This window comes from Hyposmocoma kahamanoa, unplaced genomic scaffold (genome assembly GCF_003589595.1).
Source record: "Hyposmocoma kahamanoa isolate Upper Pololo Valley unplaced genomic scaffold, ASM358959v1 202, whole genome shotgun sequence".
Lineage (NCBI taxonomy): Eukaryota > Metazoa > Arthropoda > Insecta > Lepidoptera > Cosmopterigidae > Hyposmocoma > Hyposmocoma kahamanoa.
Genome location: NW_020653726.1, coordinates 7,669,211 through 7,689,512, shown reverse-complemented (window position 1 = coordinate 7,689,512; position 20,302 = coordinate 7,669,211). Strand labels below are relative to the sequence as shown.

General features: G+C 35.8%; 1 protein-coding gene across 1 annotated transcript; it reads right to left on the bottom strand.

The window, feature by feature from the left end:
• Window positions 1-3,281: 3,281 nt before the first annotated feature.
• Window positions 3,282-20,072, bottom strand: LOC113226831 (aminoacylase-1B-like). The gene is made up of 10 exons (XM_026459602.1): window positions 19,991-20,072; window positions 19,413-19,552; window positions 17,460-17,632; window positions 15,387-15,558; window positions 14,565-14,711; window positions 10,636-10,712; window positions 9,767-9,883; window positions 7,185-7,280; window positions 5,184-5,317; window positions 3,282-3,869 (listed from the first exon to the last, which is right to left on the bottom strand). Exons 2-10 carry the CDS (start codon window positions 19,543-19,545, stop codon window positions 3,611-3,613), a joined length of 1,308 nt encoding a protein of 435 aa, XP_026315387.1. The 5' UTR covers window positions 19,546-19,552; window positions 19,991-20,072; the 3' UTR covers window positions 3,282-3,610.
• Between the last annotated feature and the right edge of the window lie 230 nt (window positions 20,073-20,302).

Below are 20,302 nucleotides of genomic sequence, written 5' to 3'. Positions count from 1 at the left end.
CAACCGGCCCGCCAACCGGCCCGCCAACCGGCCCGCCAACCGGCCCGATTGGGGAGCCGGTTGGGAACCGGCTCCCCAATCGGGCCCCCAACATTTGATTTTGAACTCCGTTCTGGTCGCGCCACCGGCAATTGCTACTACATAGGTGCTTCCCTAATTCTCTATTGCCGTCGGTGGGCTTTCAGAACGGAGGCAAAAGGACTATTACTACCAGTTGGTTGTCTGCTACAGAAGGCACCTTCGGGTTAAAAAGTTACCTTCGGATTAAACTACCTTCGGGTTTGAAAACTACTTTCGTGTTGGAAAGTTACTTTTGCCTTCGGGTTTATACACCTGGAGCTTGACTACGTCCGGACTAGGACGAAGCAATGTCCTGTGGCCCTTCTTCTATATACAGGGGAGTACCATACTCGGAAGCGGAAAACCTAAAGTCTTAAGCCACGTTACCACGACCCGTGACAAATATATGTACCTATTTTTTTAATCTAAATTGTTAATTAATTTTTTTTTATTATAATTATTTTAAATTTTCGGATCCCTTTGATTGATTCTCTACCCTCATAGGGAAAATAAAACTAGGGAATCGAACCCGGTACAAAGGGTCGTATCGTCGTTTCGAGCAAATCATCTTTCCAGGCCCTAAAATCGTATGAAATTCAAACTTTTGAAAAACTGTTTCATTGAAAAAGGTACCACTTCTAGAAAGGCAAATTGGCACTTTTAAAAAATTTGCTGTGATAAAAAAAACCTCTAACAAAAACATACCAAAATTTCATTACCACCCTATTCCAGAGGACTTCCCCATAACTTCATTTACGTGAAATTTTACGTTTCTACAGCAAATTCGTAGATATTGTGTATTTTCTTAAAGGGTTATTTAATAACGATTATTTACTTATGAACTACTGGTTTTTAAATAGTTTCCTTCATACAAAGAATCGAAATTTTAATTTTAGGTACCCGAAAATCTTCATCACCTTCTGAAAAAATTGAAATTTCAAATCATACCCAACTAAATATCTATTTACTTCGCGATCCGGTTTCTCCGGTCTAGTCTATTTACTTCGCGATCCGGGACCTCTGAGTGCCTTTGAGAGATAAGTTTAAAGAGATTAACTTTCTTACACTAGCGTCACAGTACATTTAAGAAAATGTTATTTATGTTAACCCTTAACTATAGTCGTGGAAAAAACTAACACTTCTATAGTAGTGGGTCCAATGGACACAATACATTTTGGAATGATAAAATGGAGAGTATGATATATATATAATTTTTTTTTTCATGTAAATGTCATGTAAATAGGCAGATCATGTAAGATTCACATAAAGATCATTACAACTTTATTTTCATTAAATTTTCGCTATCAGATATTTCAGAACATTTCATGATCACTAATTCTGACAAAATCCTCGTCATTATCTGAAAACTGTTAGTCAGAATTTGAACTTATAGCATTCCGTGCAGAAATAGCATTTTCGCCGATTTCTTCCTCGTCGCTGTCTAAGCCAGTGTTCAACCATTGCTCAAATGTCTTCTTGAATTACTAAGATACTTTTTCGATTCGTCATGACTAGAAACTGAAATAAAAAACAAAAATGGATAAAATTAGTCACACAAAAAACTTACGCATCTATAGTCGTGGGTCCATTGGACCCACATGTAAACCATTACTCACGTTTGGAGCAGCGACCAAAACACGTCCATCTCACTGGTACTGAGGAGTAGGAAGAGCTGCGTCGCCGACAGCGATTTCGGCGCGAGTTTAAAGAACGAACTTGCGCCCATTGGACCCACGACTATAGTTAAGGGTTAAGAATAGATTTTTTAATAGTTAACTGCCTCCGTGGCCGACCAGTTACCATGTCGGACTGCCACGCAGAGGTTCGATTCCCGGGCCGGGAAAAAATATTTGTATGGCCTACATTCATTTCTCTCGTGAGTTTGGGTGTAGTTTGTGGTTGTCTATGTGTGTGTCCATGGCACCCGCGACACAGGGTTAGCCTAGTGCGGGGCTATGTTGAGTGTGTGCGTTGTTATCATTATTATTTTTTCTTTATTAAAAAAAGTGACAGATATAACGTAAACACGAGAATTAAAAATAAACTAACTATTCTTGACTGTCGTCTTCACAAAGCCACAAATGCAATTAAGGGGTTATGCGTATAAGCTTCTATAATAAGATTCCGATTGATATTCAAAATTTGCCATTTACGAGATTTAAAACTATAGTGAAACAAATACTCTATACTAAAGGTTATTAAACAGCTTCTGCGTTCTTGGATGACAAGGATCCGTGTTAGTGACCCGTTTAGCTCTTGTAGGTAGTCTCAATCTTTGAAATAAATATTGTATTTGATGTTGGAAATAAATATTGTAAATGTTATGTATTCAAATGTATATTTAAAAGAAATTTCTTGCTCATCCTTCTCAGGGGATACTGCCTTACGAATGAGCAATAGAGTTTAATTAATATAACGATTTCAAGTGTGATTTGCTTGCCTATGAAATAAAAATGGTTTGAACGATTTGGTAAGGAAACATTCTCAGTATGAATCTTTCATCTCGGCAAGTCAGAAATTTAAAGTTAGTATGTTCTTTGTCATGTTACCATTGGTGAGTTTGGGTGTAATTTGTGGTTGTGTATGTGTGTATAGCTGGAATGATATCATTGACTTAATGTTAATCAGTTCAATTGGCAGATTAAATTTAATATGACACTATATTTTTTTATCATTTTATACGACTTTTTATGGTACCCTGTTGAAAGTCTTTGCGGCAGCAATAATAATTACATCGTCAAATAAAAATAAAAAGTTTTACAATTAAACAATTGGCTTTATTGAAATAATTTATTTAGGTTTGAACAATATAAATATTAAAATAACACAGCTTACAACGTTGCAAGTACTTACTAGTTACGCTATCGAATAACTTATTATAGTTAGTAATACTATACTGCCCTCCTTGTCATAACTAACGCATTTACATTTTGGTAATTTTCGAGATTTTTTTATAATATCAAGTGACGGGACGAACAAGTCGTGCGCCTGATGGTAAGCTACACGCCTATCCGTAACAGTTGCAGTGGCACTCATAGCAAAGATCTGAAGGGCACTGCCATTGCGCCCGTCACCCTGAGATATTAGTTAACAAGTCTCATGTGCCTGTAATTTCACCAGCATCCTTACCCTTCAAAACCGGAACACAGTAATGCTGACATTACTGCTTGGCGGCAAAAATAGATAAGGTGGCAGTACTTCCCTGGACGAACTCTTTCACTAGGAGCTCTACTACAACTAAATATCGGTACCGTAATTTTTTTATTTGAAAAAAAAATCAATTACGCTAATTTTGCTTAATAATAAAACTGAAACAAAATAAGATATATAAAAACCGATTGGAGGCGTTGTAGACATCATTTTGCTTATTTCAGATATGTTAATAACTCAATTTCGTCAAAAAATGTCGATTATTTTATTTATGATAAAGAGGCTAGTTCGTATAATAACAATGTTAATAATTGTCGTAGATCGAAATTATCATAAATATATACATATTTTTAAGTGTTCGGACTGTACAATTAGTTAAGAGCTGCATTAGCAAACTTTGTCACTGCGAGGTATAGTATAAATAAACGCTAGGATCTACAGAGGTTTCTTCGCCAGGTAAATTAGCGAGGTTGTATATAATTTGTTCGTAAACTTCTATTCCTGCTAGAAAAGTTTTTACACTAAGTCTTTCATTGACGGCGTGAAGAAGTAGTTCCGTGTTTGGCATAGGAGAGAAGCCAAAGGCTGGGAAACCAGCTGAGCGCATGAAACGAGCATCAGTTGAGCCGGGAGGTATGGTAGGCAGTACGATGAAACCCCTGGATAAAAAACGAGAATATTATATGAGATGAGCAAATGTATATTGATATCTTTCACGTAAAGAAGCGTAAGCATAAATTCACAACTTTAAAGGGAAACGTTTTACGTACGTACGTACGTTTTAATATATCGAAAGGACTAAAATGAGCATAATTCTGCTAAAGCTGCGATTCCAGGGGTATATTCCCATTATTTTTTTTATGCTTTATTACACTGCTGAGTATAACGTACATAAACAAAGGAACAGATTTAAGAAAATTACGTTAGATTACGTTGGAGTCGATTTATATGGTATATCACGTCGAGGTTTATATAATACCATAATCAATATACCTTGTTACTCATAATTCAATAGAGAAATATAATTTAATTGTTTTTTAAATAAATTTTGGTTGTTGTTTAATAAATAATCTAAAAATTAAAACTCAACCCGTAGAAAAGCGCGCTAAGCGGCTTATAGGTGGCTCGGATTTAGAAGAGGCGAAGCTGCAGAGCCTTAGACATCGACGTAACGTCGCCTGCTTATCAGTATTCTGCAGGATATATTACGGAGACTACGCGATGAAACATGAACATGAGCAATTGCATGATTTAATTCCGTCTTAGCCTTTCTATCATCGGGGGACTAGACGTAGGCTGGGGTGCCACCTCTATGTTGCGGACATTCCAAGGACGAAGCTTTTCACTCCCATATTTATATGGCGAACGGCTAACGAGTGGAATTTCCTGCCTGCAAACTTATTCCCTGAACGTTATAACTTGGGCCCTGTCAAGGCAGGAATGAGTAGGCATTATTTGGGTGTGCATGCTCCATCGTCGACTTCGTTATCACTTTCCATCAGTTGAGAAGGAGGTAAAATGGTACTTATTTTTTTAGCCGACTTCAAAAAGGAGGAGGTTCTCAATTCGACTGTATGTTTTTTTGTATGTTTGTTACGCGATAACTCATTGATTTGTGAACTGATTTGATTATTCTTTTTTTATTGGAAAGGTTCCCACCTGAGTAGTGGTCCTATTTAAATTTCCAGAAAGTATTCCACCGCTAAGGGTAGCAAAACAAGGGGATGAATGACTTTTGAGGACGGTTTTTTAGTACTCTGTACTGAGATTATATTATTATATAAAAAAAAATAAAACTATATATCTATAAGATAACCATGACTGTAAAGTATAACGACAGAGAAAACAATTGTCAACACTATTAAAAACAAAGTTGTTTTTATCGGCGATTATTACTGATTATTTTCCATGCAACTAATTTCCGAGAGTATAGCAATAAAATATCTTTTTGATTATGTTTTGGTTGTACTTACTTCGTAGAAGCGGCTTTGGAGAAAGCAGTCCAGTATGGATTCGCAGCTCCAACAATAGTGGCCGGCGACTGTGAGTCCTTTTGCAGAAAAGTCAATGTTATGTTGTCACCGGCTTGTCGTATCCACTCCCTTAGCTAAAGGAAACAAATAAACGTTAATAATCATAATAATAACGCGCACACAGCATAGCCCCGCACTAGGGAAACCCTGGGTCGCGGATGGCATGGACACACACATAGACAACCACAAATTACACCCAAAGTGACGAGAGAAATAAATGTAGGCCATACAAATATTTCTCCCGGCACGGGAATCGAATCCTGGACATCTTGCGTGGCAATTCAACATCGTAACCATCAGGTAGTCAACTATCTAACATTATAAATGCAATTTCTTCTTCTATACAAGGTGTTAAGAAGTACACCATTTTCAAAAATTATTGTGAGTCAATCGATATGGAAGAGTTTTGCTCTTAAACTTGACGTATTATTTTGATATTGATTTTAATGAATATGATGTTTTACTATTAGTATGGACTAATTCTTTTATTTGTTATGAAATTACTTCACTAGTTCATTATAATTAAAAAATATATAGATCGATTCGATCTGACAGGGCTCGAACCTGCGTCTGTATCATACCAGGGCGACCGCTCTACCAACGGAGCTACAGATCGAATCGGCAGAACTTTTATATGCGTTTGTTACAGATCTTTGTCCTGTCCGCTAGCCGTGAGAAATCTGTGAAAGTATTATTTTTAATAAAAAAAATAAGTGCGCAAAGTATTTTCTTCACTAAACGTCACCCTGGCATATAGCACAGATTAGTGGTTGAATGCGACTGAATTTCAGCCACTTTCCATTAACCATTTCAATAAACCTAGGCTCAGATGTAATTCCAATAAAAGAAATGTTATAGCAGACAGATGAATACCTCCAATGAACACTACGTCAACTTAATTTTTTGGTCATTTTCTGTTATTTTTGTAAACAGCCATATTTATTTACTAACATTACGCTCCTCGACTTTAGTAAAAAAAAAATAAAGAAACAAAAAACATAATTCGAAAAAAGAACAAAAAAAATAATTTTGTGAAAAAAAGAAACAAGAAACAAAATAAAAACAGATAAATTAAGTTAACGTAGCGTTCATTGGAGGAATCGAGATGCGAGAAACTCCTCAACAGTGTAGAGCAGCTACCTTGTGTTTGAGCTCATATGATTCATTTTGACGACGACATGCACAGTGTTTTATTGCTAAGTAACGAACACAGCGACAACGGATAAGCAAAATTATAAAAAAGTTTTTCAAAAAAAAGTACCGTAGCTTAGCTCACGTGGTTGCATGCAAAATTAAGCTAAGAAAATACACAGTAAGTAGTGACGTGCTACACTATGGACACGTAGAAGGGTGAAAGGCGGCAGAAGGGTGACATATTTTACATTGCTTAGAGGAATCTTTGGGTTAGTAAAGTTAGCTCGGTTAGCCTAGTTCGCGGTGTGAACGGAAGATGAGTGGATGTCCCGGCTACGTGAGTAAGTTAGCTTAGCGTCGTTCGCGGTGTCGCCTGCACTAGCTCTGGTCGTCGAATTTCAATTGCCAAGTTAATATTTTTACTGCAGAATCGGGCAAATAGAAAGGCACAGCAGATTAGTTGTTTCTACTCGTTATAATTGGGTAATTAGCGTTAATGTTTCGAGTTGTTCGCTCTGTAATTGTGCTACGTTGGAGCTCGTACAATAAACAATGGACGAATTGTATAGCAGTTTCCATGATTGATTTCAAAGTTAATGCAAAATTAACCAAAATAAGATTTTGAATCATACTTATTAAAATTTCATATATAAATTTTATTTTAAAAAAACTATCAAAAAAAATCTTACTTCAATTCAAAGTGACCATAATTTTATATATAATATATATATAATTCTAGAACGTAGTACGCAATTTTAAAGTTTTTCATCTTTAAAGAATAATTAGTAACAATGAAATAAAACATACCTGAGCTTCAAATAGTGTTTCGTTGACAGTGGTAGCCAATCTGACATCGAAGACCAGAGAAATAATTTGAGGAACTATGTTGTTGGCGGTGCCACCCTGAAAAATAAGCATAATTGTGTTAACAATTTTAAAATATTACATAAAAATGCTTCGACAAGAAGATATGTGCCACCATCGCTGTTACTTTATTGTATAAATAAGGCAGACACTTAATTATTTATAAAAAAATATATATTACATACAAAAACATTAGTTACGAAACGTTTCAAGATTGCAACCCAATTACCTATAATTAAAATACGAGTTTCCAATCTCTCAACTACGTAAAACCTGTGTTAGGAGTTTAAGTTCTTCAAACATGGCTTACACGAAGAAAAGTTTTGTGCTTTCCATCAATCTAGTAGTAGTTTCTAATACTTTATTATTTCGTACCCCACATGACACATGGCATGCGTTAAAAGCGCTTTTATCATACGAAGTCTTAACAATTACGCGAACTAGGCACCTATATGTAACAAATTACATACATAATGTGAAATTTTATAACACTTCTATTTAAACATAAAAAGTTACCGACTAATTTCGTTCGCACAATCGTTAAGTCTCTGACCTGAAAAATTTATATTTTGCAGATGTGGCCCTATTACACCAAAGACGCGATTTATTAATATTATATACTAAATTAATAAACAACCACATAACTATAAAAAAGAACAAAAGCCTCAGTAACGTCTTAGCGCTCAGTAACGATGACGGACGAACCTCGGTGGCCCAACGGTTTACTCTGATGTAAGCGTGTTTATAGATAAGTTCAAAAATGCTCTGTGGTATTGATCACCATTTCATTATTGGTCACCATTTCACCTCGAGCTGAACGAGCAGTATGTGGCGGAGCTATTATCCTGCATTAAAACGGAATCGTCGCCGATGAAGAGGGCAAAAAGCACCTACCACATGATCTTCTAAAATTTCTCTTATACAGTGATTCGCAGTGAACTTCCTTTCACCCACCATATCCCTACACTATCATTGATCTTGCATCATAATTTTAAAGTTAAACTAATATTATATCTCCTCTTCACGTCTGTACAAACTTCGCATACCATCAATTTCATTGGGGTGCACGAAAGGAGCCTCCTCGAAATGACATGCTTTCTCGTCCTTTCACGTCTACCAAACACGTTCCACGCTCAGCATGTCGGCCAATACTAGTGACGCCAGTAGCGGCAATTATTCCTGAACCACAATGAAATATGATACGTAGATCAATATCGTTTAAAGAATTCCGTATTCATCGCTGAACAACATTTTAATTCATTAATCGCTGAACGATTTTCCTGAGTAAAAATCCGTCTGTTTCTTCGATATTGTATCTCAAGTTTTGGAGTATCAGCGAATACGTATGGGCGACAATCAGGTCCGTTGCACCTTCTTTGTGCCGTCCGCAATCTAAATCGCGGCTATGTAACCAAATATATTTTTGGGAGATATCAAAAAAGAATTAACCCAGTTTTAGAATATTGAAACTATTTAATGATATTTTAGCTTTGCGTCATTATCATCCGATATGTCGGACACATTCACTTCAACAGTTTTTAAATAGTCTATCAGTAGGTCAATGAGTCTATCTTTATATTTGACAACTTGTCACTTAGTAGCATTTTAACTAGTGGACGGCAGCTTTGCACAGTGCACTGACTTACTGGTAGTCTACAAACTTCCTCAAGTTGACTTCTTGTTTATATACAGCTATTGTGCTGTCTACTAACTTATATGCAGCTAAGTGACAAATGAAACCTTTTAAAAAGATAGAGCACAAAATTCTCTTTTAAAAACAGTTAAAATTAGTTAACGTGTTCCACACGCAAAATAGGCGCCTTGACGTCGAGTTGCGGACACCAGCCCGTTACACCAAGTACCAAGTAGTTAACGTGTTCGACTTATCGGAACTTATCCTAACGATGCATAGCTGAAATATCATTAGCTGAATTATCACCTACTTCAAGCCTTATCCTCTTATTCTCACGAAATAATTTATCATCATGAATTAATAACTACTGCGTCCGTTTGTCAATACTCCATAGTATTGACAAACGGACGAATATATTAAAGAAGAAATAATGAACAAAGAAAGAAGGAATATTTAGTCTAAAACCAAGCGACAACAGCCATCAGTCTATGTACAATTATATTGCTTCCAGAAAGCAATATTTCTACATTTTAATATAATTTGGCCATCGAGTGTGTACTCGATGTATTTGGCTAATGATAAAAAGTTAACTAGCAAGCTATAGGTAACAAAAAAAATTTTTTTTTTAGTTCAGTTAAATATGCCGGAAAAATATTCAATGAAAATGATGGGATTTGTTTGTATATCCGTTGTGTAGTTTTCTTCAAAATTCGGAAAATAAACGACTTAAAATTAGTTTTTAATTATTAGTCTTCTTAACGTTCGTCCCGTCACTTGGTATTACAAAAAAAACCGTAACATACCCATTTTTATGATTATTTTTGTATCATATGACAACGTCAAAAACACTTCGACTATAGCTATAAAAGGAATATAGTGAATGCTAACTTACGTTTATTTTGTTAAGGTTGATGGACGTATAGCTTCCAGAGTTGGTGATGTCAGCTCCTAAAGATTTCTCATACTCCTGATCTCGTAACGCCAAGAAGGTGTTTATTACGTTAGAACACTGCATTAAAGTTTAAAATAATTATTATGTAACACATTTAAAAATACACACAGTAAATTAATAAATAGCTTATTTTAAATTTTCCTTTCAAACTTACTCTTGGAGAAACAAATTATTCGCAAAAAATCCATAATACATTTAGCGTTATAATGGCAACAGATTTGTGTGGAAGGTAGGACATTATATATATTAACGGCCATAACTGTTCTGAGTCTGACACAGAGTCACTTTCCCGAACTATGCCAAAGTATTATTCTCCCTTAAAAATAAAGGTCGTGCATCATTCTCTCGAGCTTATAAGGCTTTGTAAGAATCGTTAGCCCGCCTGGCTAGTTCGACGATTACGATGAATACTAACATATACAGAGTGGCCCGGAAGTGACAGTCATAATGAAAGGAGGCGGTAGGTTTGACTATTTCCAAGCGATTTGACTACTACATTGTGGTCCGGAAATTTATGGTTCAAAAGTTATTCAACTTTTCTGTTTTTTGGAAAAATCTCTAAGTGCGCCCCTAAAACATCGCAAACAAATATCCACAGAGACTTTTGTAGTGTTTTTTAAATTATGAAGCTCACCAAAATAAAACGTACTAAGGAAAGGTGGGCACCTTTCCTTAGCTGCCTGTGTAGCAGAAAAAGTAGTGCATTATAGTGATATTATGGTAAATAGTAGATCGCACAGAGAATGAACGTCCATACATATCATATAGAACCAACGACTAGTACATAGATATCGTTGTCTAGAACATACTTTTCCAATCGCTGTGGTGTTTAAGACCGCAAATGAAGACCCATGCGTAGCAACGCCGTGGCAGTCCACACGGATTTCTGTAATAATAATTTATCTGTAACATGCGTCAATTTTATTTACAAGTGTCAGGCTTAGAATAATAACGCATAGAAACCTAGCCCGCACACGCTAAGTGAGGCAAGTTAGAGGCTTCCAAACGCGCTCCCAGGAGCGCGCGGGCTGTTAGTGCTCAAGGTCATATTGCACCGCGAACAGCTCCAAAACTTTTGCTAAAAATGACGAAATGTGCGGTAAATTGGTGTAAAAATACAACAGACAAACATAAAATAGACACTAACATCGCATTCCACAAGTAAGTAATGCGTTTCAACTCATATTTTTATGTAAATATTCACTAAAACAGAAAAATAATTTCGCGGCAACAAGATACGAAAGTGTTGCAAAGTAACGAATTTTTTTTCTCCCCATTTTGCTATTCTGTTTCAAAATAATTATATTACGTAAATTTTAGTGGTGCCTGTAATTTCGATTTATTTGCGCGTCTTGAACTAATATTTACTTGAATAAACATTAAATGTTTTCGTTAACTCCTGTAAGTGATTGGGACACTTAATTATTTTATAATACTTTTAACGGCTCTGCGTTCATGCTTTATTGAATAATTATTTATTTTAATTTTATTTGAATTGGAGCACATATTGCAACAAATTTACAGTATATATTTGTTTCTACTACAGTGTTGGCACCACCAGTACAACTTTGATAGCTTATTATATGTCTTTCTTTTCGTAACTCAAGCGAAATATTTTATATTGAAATATTTTATTTTCTTAAAAGGGGAGCATTCTTAAGCGATTCTTTAATCTATTTTAACATTTATTTTCTTTAATGTTTGCTTATGGCATTTTCGGTTTTAGGTTTCGAATATGGCACTTATTTCTAAATCCAAGATGGCGGGCGCGATTTTTCGAATAATGGCAAGTTGGGTATCGTTTTCGAGATGTTTGGGAATGTTCAATACAAAGTGGCACTCATTTCTAAATCCAAGATGGCAAACACGACAGTTCAAACAAAAGCAATATTCGTAATGAGCACCCCCAAATACCTCGAAAACGATACCCAACTTGCCATTATTTGAAAAATCGCGCCCGCCATCTTGGATTTACAAATAGTGCCATACTCACATTGAGCATCCCCAAATACCTCGAAAATGATACCCATATAGCATTTTTTTGAAAAAATCGTGCCTGCCATCTTGGATTTAGAAATGAGTGCCATATTCGTAATGAGCACCCCCAAGTACCTCGAAAATGATACCCATATTGCATTTATTTGAAAACTCGTGTCCGACATCTTGGATTTAGAAATGAGTGCCATATTCGTAATGAGCATCCCCAAATACCTCGAAAATGATACCCATACAGCATTTTTTTGAAAAAATCGTGCCCGCCATCTTGTATTTAGAAATGAGTGCCATATTCGTAATGAGCACCCCCAAGTACCTCGAAAATGATACCCATATTGCATTTATTTGAAAACTCGTGTCCGCCATCTTGGATTTAGAAATGAGTGCCATATTCGTAATGAGCATCCCCAAATACCTCGAAAAGGATACCCATATAGCATATTTTGAAAAATCGTGTCCGCCATCTTGGATTTACAAATAAGTGCTATATTCGTTTTTCATCGACAAAACCGAGCATATCTGTAGGCACCTGATCGACATTGTCGATCGACAGTAACGATCGACAAAATCGAGCACATCTGTAGGCACCTGATCGACAATGTCGGGCAAATCTGTAGGCACCTTTAACTTAATGATGAGTTAAGCAAGATACAATTTCCCCACTTTTGAGAGAAATGTTATTCCATGGCATCATTATTTGTATATTTGTGTGCGTGCCGACGAGCGTAGTTACAAGTTGCTTACGCCTACATGAATTTGGTTTTTGCCTCACTTGTGACAGTTCGTTTGATATGAAACTATCATTCTATGCGTTATTATTCTAAGGTGTCAGGTATTTATTACTGTTCCACCAGAAAGTGATAAGTGTGTAGTGTAGAGTAGGCTGTATGAATTGTATTAGAACTGTCCGAATAAATATAGGTTTGTATTTAGAATTATATAAAAATAAAAGAGCATATTGTAGTAAAAAGAACATCGAGGTTGTTCTGGACAAAGCTTTGAATTGATACACGGAGTAAAGTTTTATTTATGATTATTTTCCTCGTTTCTCATTGAAAAGTGCCTCTCGCTAAGCTAACCCACGGCTACGACCCTTACAGTAGATTGAACTTCGTCTAAAATTTAATTATAAACGTACGTTTTTATTTGATTACAAAATCTTAAACACACCGCCGTCTTTTTCCGGCTATTATGTAATTACTTCCATCCAACGGTTGTCTGGCAGAAATCGCTTAAAGCGATAAGACCACCAATTGTATCACTATGTAGTGCATCAGCACCAGCGCTCATACCAACATGCGCCGCCACGACGCCGGCTATATCGCCACTGAGTAGCCGCGAATCAGAGTGCAGTAAAATGTATCACGACAGCGCCACCGCGACGATTGTGGCGCTACCGTCGCTACTACGTAAACGCACTGTACTACCTACAAGTTAAGAGACCAAAAAATGTACAATAATAGTAGACTAATTTGAAAATAAAGTTATGACTTCTGTTTCTGACTACTGTTTTAATACTTCCAAGCTAGCAAACTATTAAAACTGCTTTTTTTAAAATTGTTTTGTATTTGTTTCGATGTTAATGTACAATAAAGAATTTTTGTATTCTATTGTACGTTCAATTTCCAGTAATTTTCTGAAGACCTGTACAAACTTAAAGTAGTACATATCGAGTTTTTAACCGACTTCAAAAAAGGAGGAGGTTCTCAATTCGACTGTATTTTTTGTGTGTATGTTACGCGATTACTCCGACATTTGTGAACCGACTTCAATGATTCTTTTTTTATTGGAAAGAGGGTACCTGAGTAGTGATCCCATTCAAATTTAAAGAAAATATTCCACTTCTAAGAATAGCAAATTAGGGGATGAATCCAGTTTGTTGAATACTATCCACTTTCTGTTAACTCATTTCAATAAAATTTAGCACATATATGTAATTCCAATGAAAATAAAATGTTATGGTGTTCTAGGGTTGATCTGGTGATGGAAATGGCAGACAGATAACGCGCACACATTCATAACCCCCACTAGGAAACCCTGTATCGCGGGTGGCATGGACACCCAAACCCCCGAGAGAAATAAATGTATCGGGGAATCGAACTCGGAAAGTCTATGCGGTAGTCGGCAGTTAATGATAGGAACTCCTCTACAGTGTCCAGCAGCTACCTTGTGGTTGGGCTCATTGATTCGTTTTGGCGAGGACTTCCATATGCATGTCAGTTATCGTTAAGGAGACCGCGGTAACGAACACAGCGAAAGCGGGTAAGGAAACTTTGAGGTCGGTTTTTTTATAAAAAAGTTATACTTATTACAAGAATTGTTATACTTATTTTTGCAAATGAAAATATGTCATTCCAGTCAGGCGTGACCATGGGACCTGTAAAGGGCCTGAAACCGATACCTCCAATGAACTCTACGCCAACTTTATTTTTAGTCATTATCTGGTATTTTTGTAAACAGACATATTTATTTACTAATATTACGCTACCCGACTTTTGAAAAGAAACAAAAAATAAAAAAAAAATACAAAAAAACGAATTTTGTAGAAAAAAACAGAGAAGTGTAGTATTCATTAGAGGCATCGAAACGTTGGTTTGTTTAAAATAACAAATATACTCGATTTAGATCCGAAACAATAGTATCATTTCCAAACGTAGGAAAAGCTAAAGCTCCTACATGTTTCTGTTGAAAAACTTCGACGTTGGTCCTTGAATTGTTATTACAAATTAATAACAATACTTACGCCACACAGCTTTATCCTGGTAGAAAACTGGGCTAACAGGCAAGTCGTACGATGTTCCCTCATCCAGCTCTAACGCAACGTTCAGCGCTTTGAACTCTTCGCTCGCCACGAACGGTACCATGCCGTTCTCCGCACCTGTCTCCTCGTCTTTATAACAAAGGTTTTGGTTAAAATAATTTCTTTGATTATCTATTTACGATATCTATTTTATGTATCAATTACGGAGTGCAAAATTTATAGAAAATATTTACGTGTTTTTAAACATGCAAATTTCCATTACATCCAAAATATTATCATTGTAAAATATTATAATTTTAACAAAAGTCTATTCGTACGCGCTAGAAAAATATGAATATCTTTGTGCAGGTAATGAATAATGGTCTGTTATGTCTGTTATAAATTGTAATGCCATTTCGTAATGGCGCACTGCGAAATTGTACACGATTGAATTTTCTACCTGGGCATTTCAAACATGTCCTCGATCTTAGTTTAACTTGCTTCAAGTAGATGCCCTGAAATGATGTCCTGTAGATAACATGAAATAAACACCTGTATTACCCTTTAGGTATACTTTATAATAGAAATTTCTGAAACAATTACTGGAGAACCTTTATCTTCATATCGATGGCATATACTATAATTGTGGCCCGGAACGTATGAGCCACCAAGTCGACAGGTGGGATATGTTTGCCATCGTGGTGAAAGGATTTGCCAATCGGTGTAAGGTACCCGCCAATTGATGCGCAGGCTGCGCTAGACGGTACAGGGGACAGAAAATCTTAATGATCATTATTCAATAAAATGAAAAGAGCATACACTTACCTGGCATAAGTGTCATGTAAACGTCTCTTAATAATGTAATATTTCTTGCTTTCAGTCTCTTTAGCGCTTCGTAATACTGTATAGTAACAGATTTCATATCTTGTGCACCTCGACCCCAAATTACGCTGTTGTTATCGAGATAGCCCGAGAAAGGCGGGTACGTCCAGCCATCCTGCATAAAAATTAAACGAATTTCATCGACTGAAACCATTTATCTTAACTACTTACCTATTTCTGCCGTCAAATACTAATATGAGCATTTACTGAATTCCAGTTGCGAAAGGTTAAGTGAAATTACAGGCGCATGGGACTCGTCAACTTATGTCTCAGGATGACGTGCGCAGTGGCAGTGCTCCTCGGATCTTTGCGATTTAAAACTCTGAGTGGCACTGCACTGTCATGGATAGGCGTGTCGTTTACCATCAGCCACACGACTTGTTCGTCCTGTCGCTTCATGTCATAAAAAATATATTAAACAATTATTCATTATGATGACCTTGGTTGCCCAATGGCATGCGTTGCAAGCGCTGAACAAGGTGGCTTCGGTTTCGATTCACGAGGACCTAATTGGAAAATTAACTTTTTTTAATTGATTCTGGTCTGGATATTTTGGGTAGTGCCTCGGAGCGAATTCCGTTGCTCTTAGCACAGGAATTTCCCTAGTCTGAGTCTAGGTAATTGGTGTTCTCTGGTACCTTATCAATATTAGGTATTATTGTATAATACTGAGAAAAAAATGCAAGAGATTATAAATAACAAGACTTAAAAATGTGTGTTATGGTGAAATGTGTGTTAATAGATTTTAATCGATCTGCGTATGTAAACAAATAGCTAAATGTGAAAATAATATTTGCAGAAGAAAGCAGCTCATGATTTTATGCACCATTCTTTACGTTTTAGTAGATATATGTGTACTTTTATTTTATTTATTACATAAAACGTAAAAAGTTCTCTAAGTTCTCTATTATGATCTGTTAATATGATTCTCAAATAATTAAAATAGCTACGTATCTGATTTATGTTTCAAATTGTAAACATTGTATGTATTTTTATAAGTTCCATTTATAATCATTATGCTATATATGATAAATAAACAAATCCTGTAATTGATTGTATTGTATTTAAAACGATTAATTTATTTTGATAACTATGCTTTTTAAAATTTTGTCTGCGTATATTTTTGCTTAAAATTGTTTTGTTTTATTATAGATTCATTATAAGTAAATAATGGTTATTTGTTACGCAAGGCTGCAAAGTTTTTGTTCGGCGCGAATGCTTGTATTGAAACCTGAGCAAGCGCTCAGGCTAGCTAGTGACGCTATTGAAAAAAAAAATTTCATAAATAGAATCCTGAGCGTAGCGAGGCTTTCAAGGTGAGACTCAAAACAATTTTGCTGCCGAGCGAACACACAACTTTTCACCTCACTATAGCGAGGAAAATGGTAGATGAAATGTTATTGTAATTATTTTAGTTCTTCGAAATTGTCGAAGAACTAAAATAATTTCAATTATCGAAAAAAATTTTAATTGAAAATAATTGAATAAACAAAATTAGTCATAGTTGAATGCGTCATTATATTTTTTTCATCGAAAGAAAAACTTAGGTGCACCCATTGACTTACAATTATATGGACGTCGGGTCCGCGCTAAAAAGTGTCCGAACTTATAGGGCGTTAAACAGAGCGTCGTATACAGAGTGTCATTCACGCTCTAGTCTTCGTTTGTTCGACTGACAGCGAAGCAGGCAAAATTAAACAGTACTGCGACGACATTACAATTTAAATTCAACGTTTTAGCTTTTTCATATTCCTTGACATGTCACTACATTTAAATAGGTTGACTTGGGACATTTTTTTCGTGGTTTTTGTATTAGACCCGTCGTCCATTTATTTGTAAGTCAATGGGTGCACCACAGTCCATCGTTAAGTTCGAATTTCAAAATTTGCACGCTGGCGTGGTATTACACGTGAAAAAAGGCTTTTGCGCGCAGATTTCTAATGAGGAAGGAAGCCTTTAGCTTTAGCCATTAGCTCATTAATGACGTGAAAAATTAATTAATATTGATATCCTTACGTTTTCGTCAGCAGGTACTACATCCATGTGTGAGTTGAGCATGATACTGCCCAATGTGGAGTTCAAGCCAGGCCATTTGATCACTACTATGGGGTACCCGTCCGTAAACCAATACACATTAGTATATAGCCCCTGCTCCGTCGCCAGTTTCAGCCAGAAATTAACTGCAGGCGCTGTCATAAATTAAAATTTGGCTTCGTTTAAAGCGTATACAATAACGTATTGGTTATATTAAAAGTTTCTACAGTGGAAAACTTTACTAAGACACATTAGTACAAGTGGATTAATAATCCACTTGTATTACTAAACTTAAGGAAATCTTAAACCAATGCTTAAATTGACAAGACACTCTTAATATAATGTGCTAAGAATGTCTTGAGCATTGCAAGCATTGGTTTAACTACCTCAGTAGCCGAACGGTTACAACGGTTGGTCCCTGGTTCGATTCCTGGGCCGGGAATAAACATTTGCATGGTCTACATTTATTTCTCTCGTGACTTTGGATATAATTTGTTGTTATCTATGTGTGTATCCATGGCACCCGCGATACAGGATTTCCCTAGTGTGGGTCTATGAGTGTGCGCATTATTATACTCTGATCAAGTAATGCGGAACGACCTACAAAAAGGGAGTCAAAGCAGCTACAGAGGTGTGTGTGAGAAGGACTCTCATTTTCATTTAACAGAGTGATTTCCAATATTTTTATTACCGTTTTATATTCAAACCCATACATGACTATACAGACGACATATTCTATCTTAATATAAACTATAATGATGTGTGAAATACCCGGAATATGAAAGGCCAGAAGACAGAAGAACTATCACAATAGAAGTAATTATTACGACTTACTGTATCTACTTGAAAATGAAAAAGTCCATGTATGTAGTCATACTAAAACGATACCTCTACTTCTATAATTACCTACCTACTCACCTAGGTAAATATTTACGACTTATTATTTAATACGATTTATTAAGTAATATAATGATATTATACTTGTAGTAATATAACAAACAAAGGAAATTCTTGGACTGTTATTGAACTAATAAAAAAAACAAACTGGTGCCTAGGATAGATTCAACGTTTTAAATTTTCAATAAAACGGTGGGCCGAAAGAAGTGGATACGCCACTTCAAATTTTACACATTTTCACGAAAACTGGACTGGACACTACCTATGACAAATCGAATATCTAGTTTTCTACAAAATTTGGGTGAATATTCCTGTGACAGATAAAAAAAGATACAGATGCATAGGAAGTAGATAAGTACAGAAGTATAGTTGAAGAAATATTATTTGTACCGATGAATGTTATCTCTTGGAACAACTTATTCTTTCTATTACAACAGGATAATAAAACCATTAACACTTCTTCGTACTAGGACTCAATAATCTAGGTCCATCGTACGAGTCATGGGTGCATTAAATGCTTTTTCTGATTTCTAGTTTTAAATTATTTATTTACTCATCATTGAATTTTTTTTAAACTACTAGATAGGCACTTCGTAAAATACGTAAGAGAAGTGCCAATGCGTTAAAAGTGTTTAAACTAGTTGTTTGCACTATACAGATGGTACCTACGTGTGTCACCGAGACGGTTCACTCTTTTGTCCTATTGACGAAAGGTGACACGATAGCATGAGTCGGTGCAAATAATATTTTGCCTACACGCCTAATTTTCGCATACACAGATGGCCGACGATGTGTTCACAGTATATGTGTCTTTTTAGCTTTAGCAGCTTTAGCAGGCTCTTTACAATATATGCGTGAGTAGACGTTTTAGGCCTTATAAAAACTACGATGAATTTGCCACATTTAAAGACATCGCGTTGAGCAAGCACCTGATTTACGATACCTAGATACGGAGCTCCTAATTTTAGTATAGTCAAGTAAGTACTTACTGAAATATTAGATACAGAAATACAATTTCAGGTACAGTCGGTTACTCACTAAGATCGTTGCCACTGGTAGTATTGATCTGGATGTACTGTTGGAAAATCTTCACGGCCGAGTCGTTAGCATAATTTTGGGCCACGATAGAGGATAGAAGTATCGCAACGCAGAATAATGACCGCAACCACATTTTTGTTCTGCAAGTATTACCAGCTAATTGTTCAATTTTCAGACTAAAAAGACGTGCATAAGTGGAAATGGAAGAGTATTCAAAGCGTGCGGAACATATGCACAATCCCTAATTTCCACTACATAATTAGTAAGTTATTGACTTAAAAAATTCTTAAATTGTAACAAGAATAACATTAAAATATTTTAACAGTTCGTATGTATGATAATAGCGTATATTAGTTACATTGTTATCATAGAGGTTCTGCAGAGGTTTTATAATTTTGTATGTTTAAATTCTCTGCGTGTAGATTTGCCCTGTACTCTACAACTTGGGCCTTTTGAAAGCGAGACTAAATAGACTTTATTTAGGCACGCATGGATCATCATCAATTTCCATGAGGTGTGATCGAGATGAAATTCTCACTTAAAAAACTAACCAAATAAATCTTGGTTCCTTAACTTACCTAATATAATCCAATGTTATTAAAACATACACCAAGGGTAATGTGGCAGTGCTTGATAACGTTCGCAATTGGTTACAATAGGTAGCCACAAATTACTGTAATGCAATTATAAAATAATAATAATAATAAAACTTTATTCATATTAAGTACAGCAGCACTTGTTTTCTTAAAAACAAAACAAAAATACAAATTGGTTGTACTACAAGCAAACAATAATTAAACCATCATAAAACTATTGTAGGTTCTAGACCTGTGTTAACAGTGTTATGAAGATTCTCCGTTATAATCAAGAAACATAACCAATCATTGGAT

What these genes read in the sequence shown, in the direction of transcription:
- LOC113226831 (XM_026459602.1), bottom strand. Translation starts at nt 19,545, where the DNA reads ATGTGGTTGCGGTCATTATTCTGCGTTGCGATACTTCTATCCTCTATC. An exon ending in TCAACCTTAACAAAATAAAC is followed by an intron (nt 7,281 to 9,766) that starts GTAAGTTAGCAT and finishes CTTATTTTTCAG; the next exon opens with GGTGGCACCGCCAACAACAT. An exon ending in AAACACTATTTGAAGCTCAG is followed by an intron (nt 5,318 to 7,184) that starts GTATGTTTTATT and finishes TGTTTCCTTTAG; the next exon opens with CTAAGGGAGTGGATACGACA.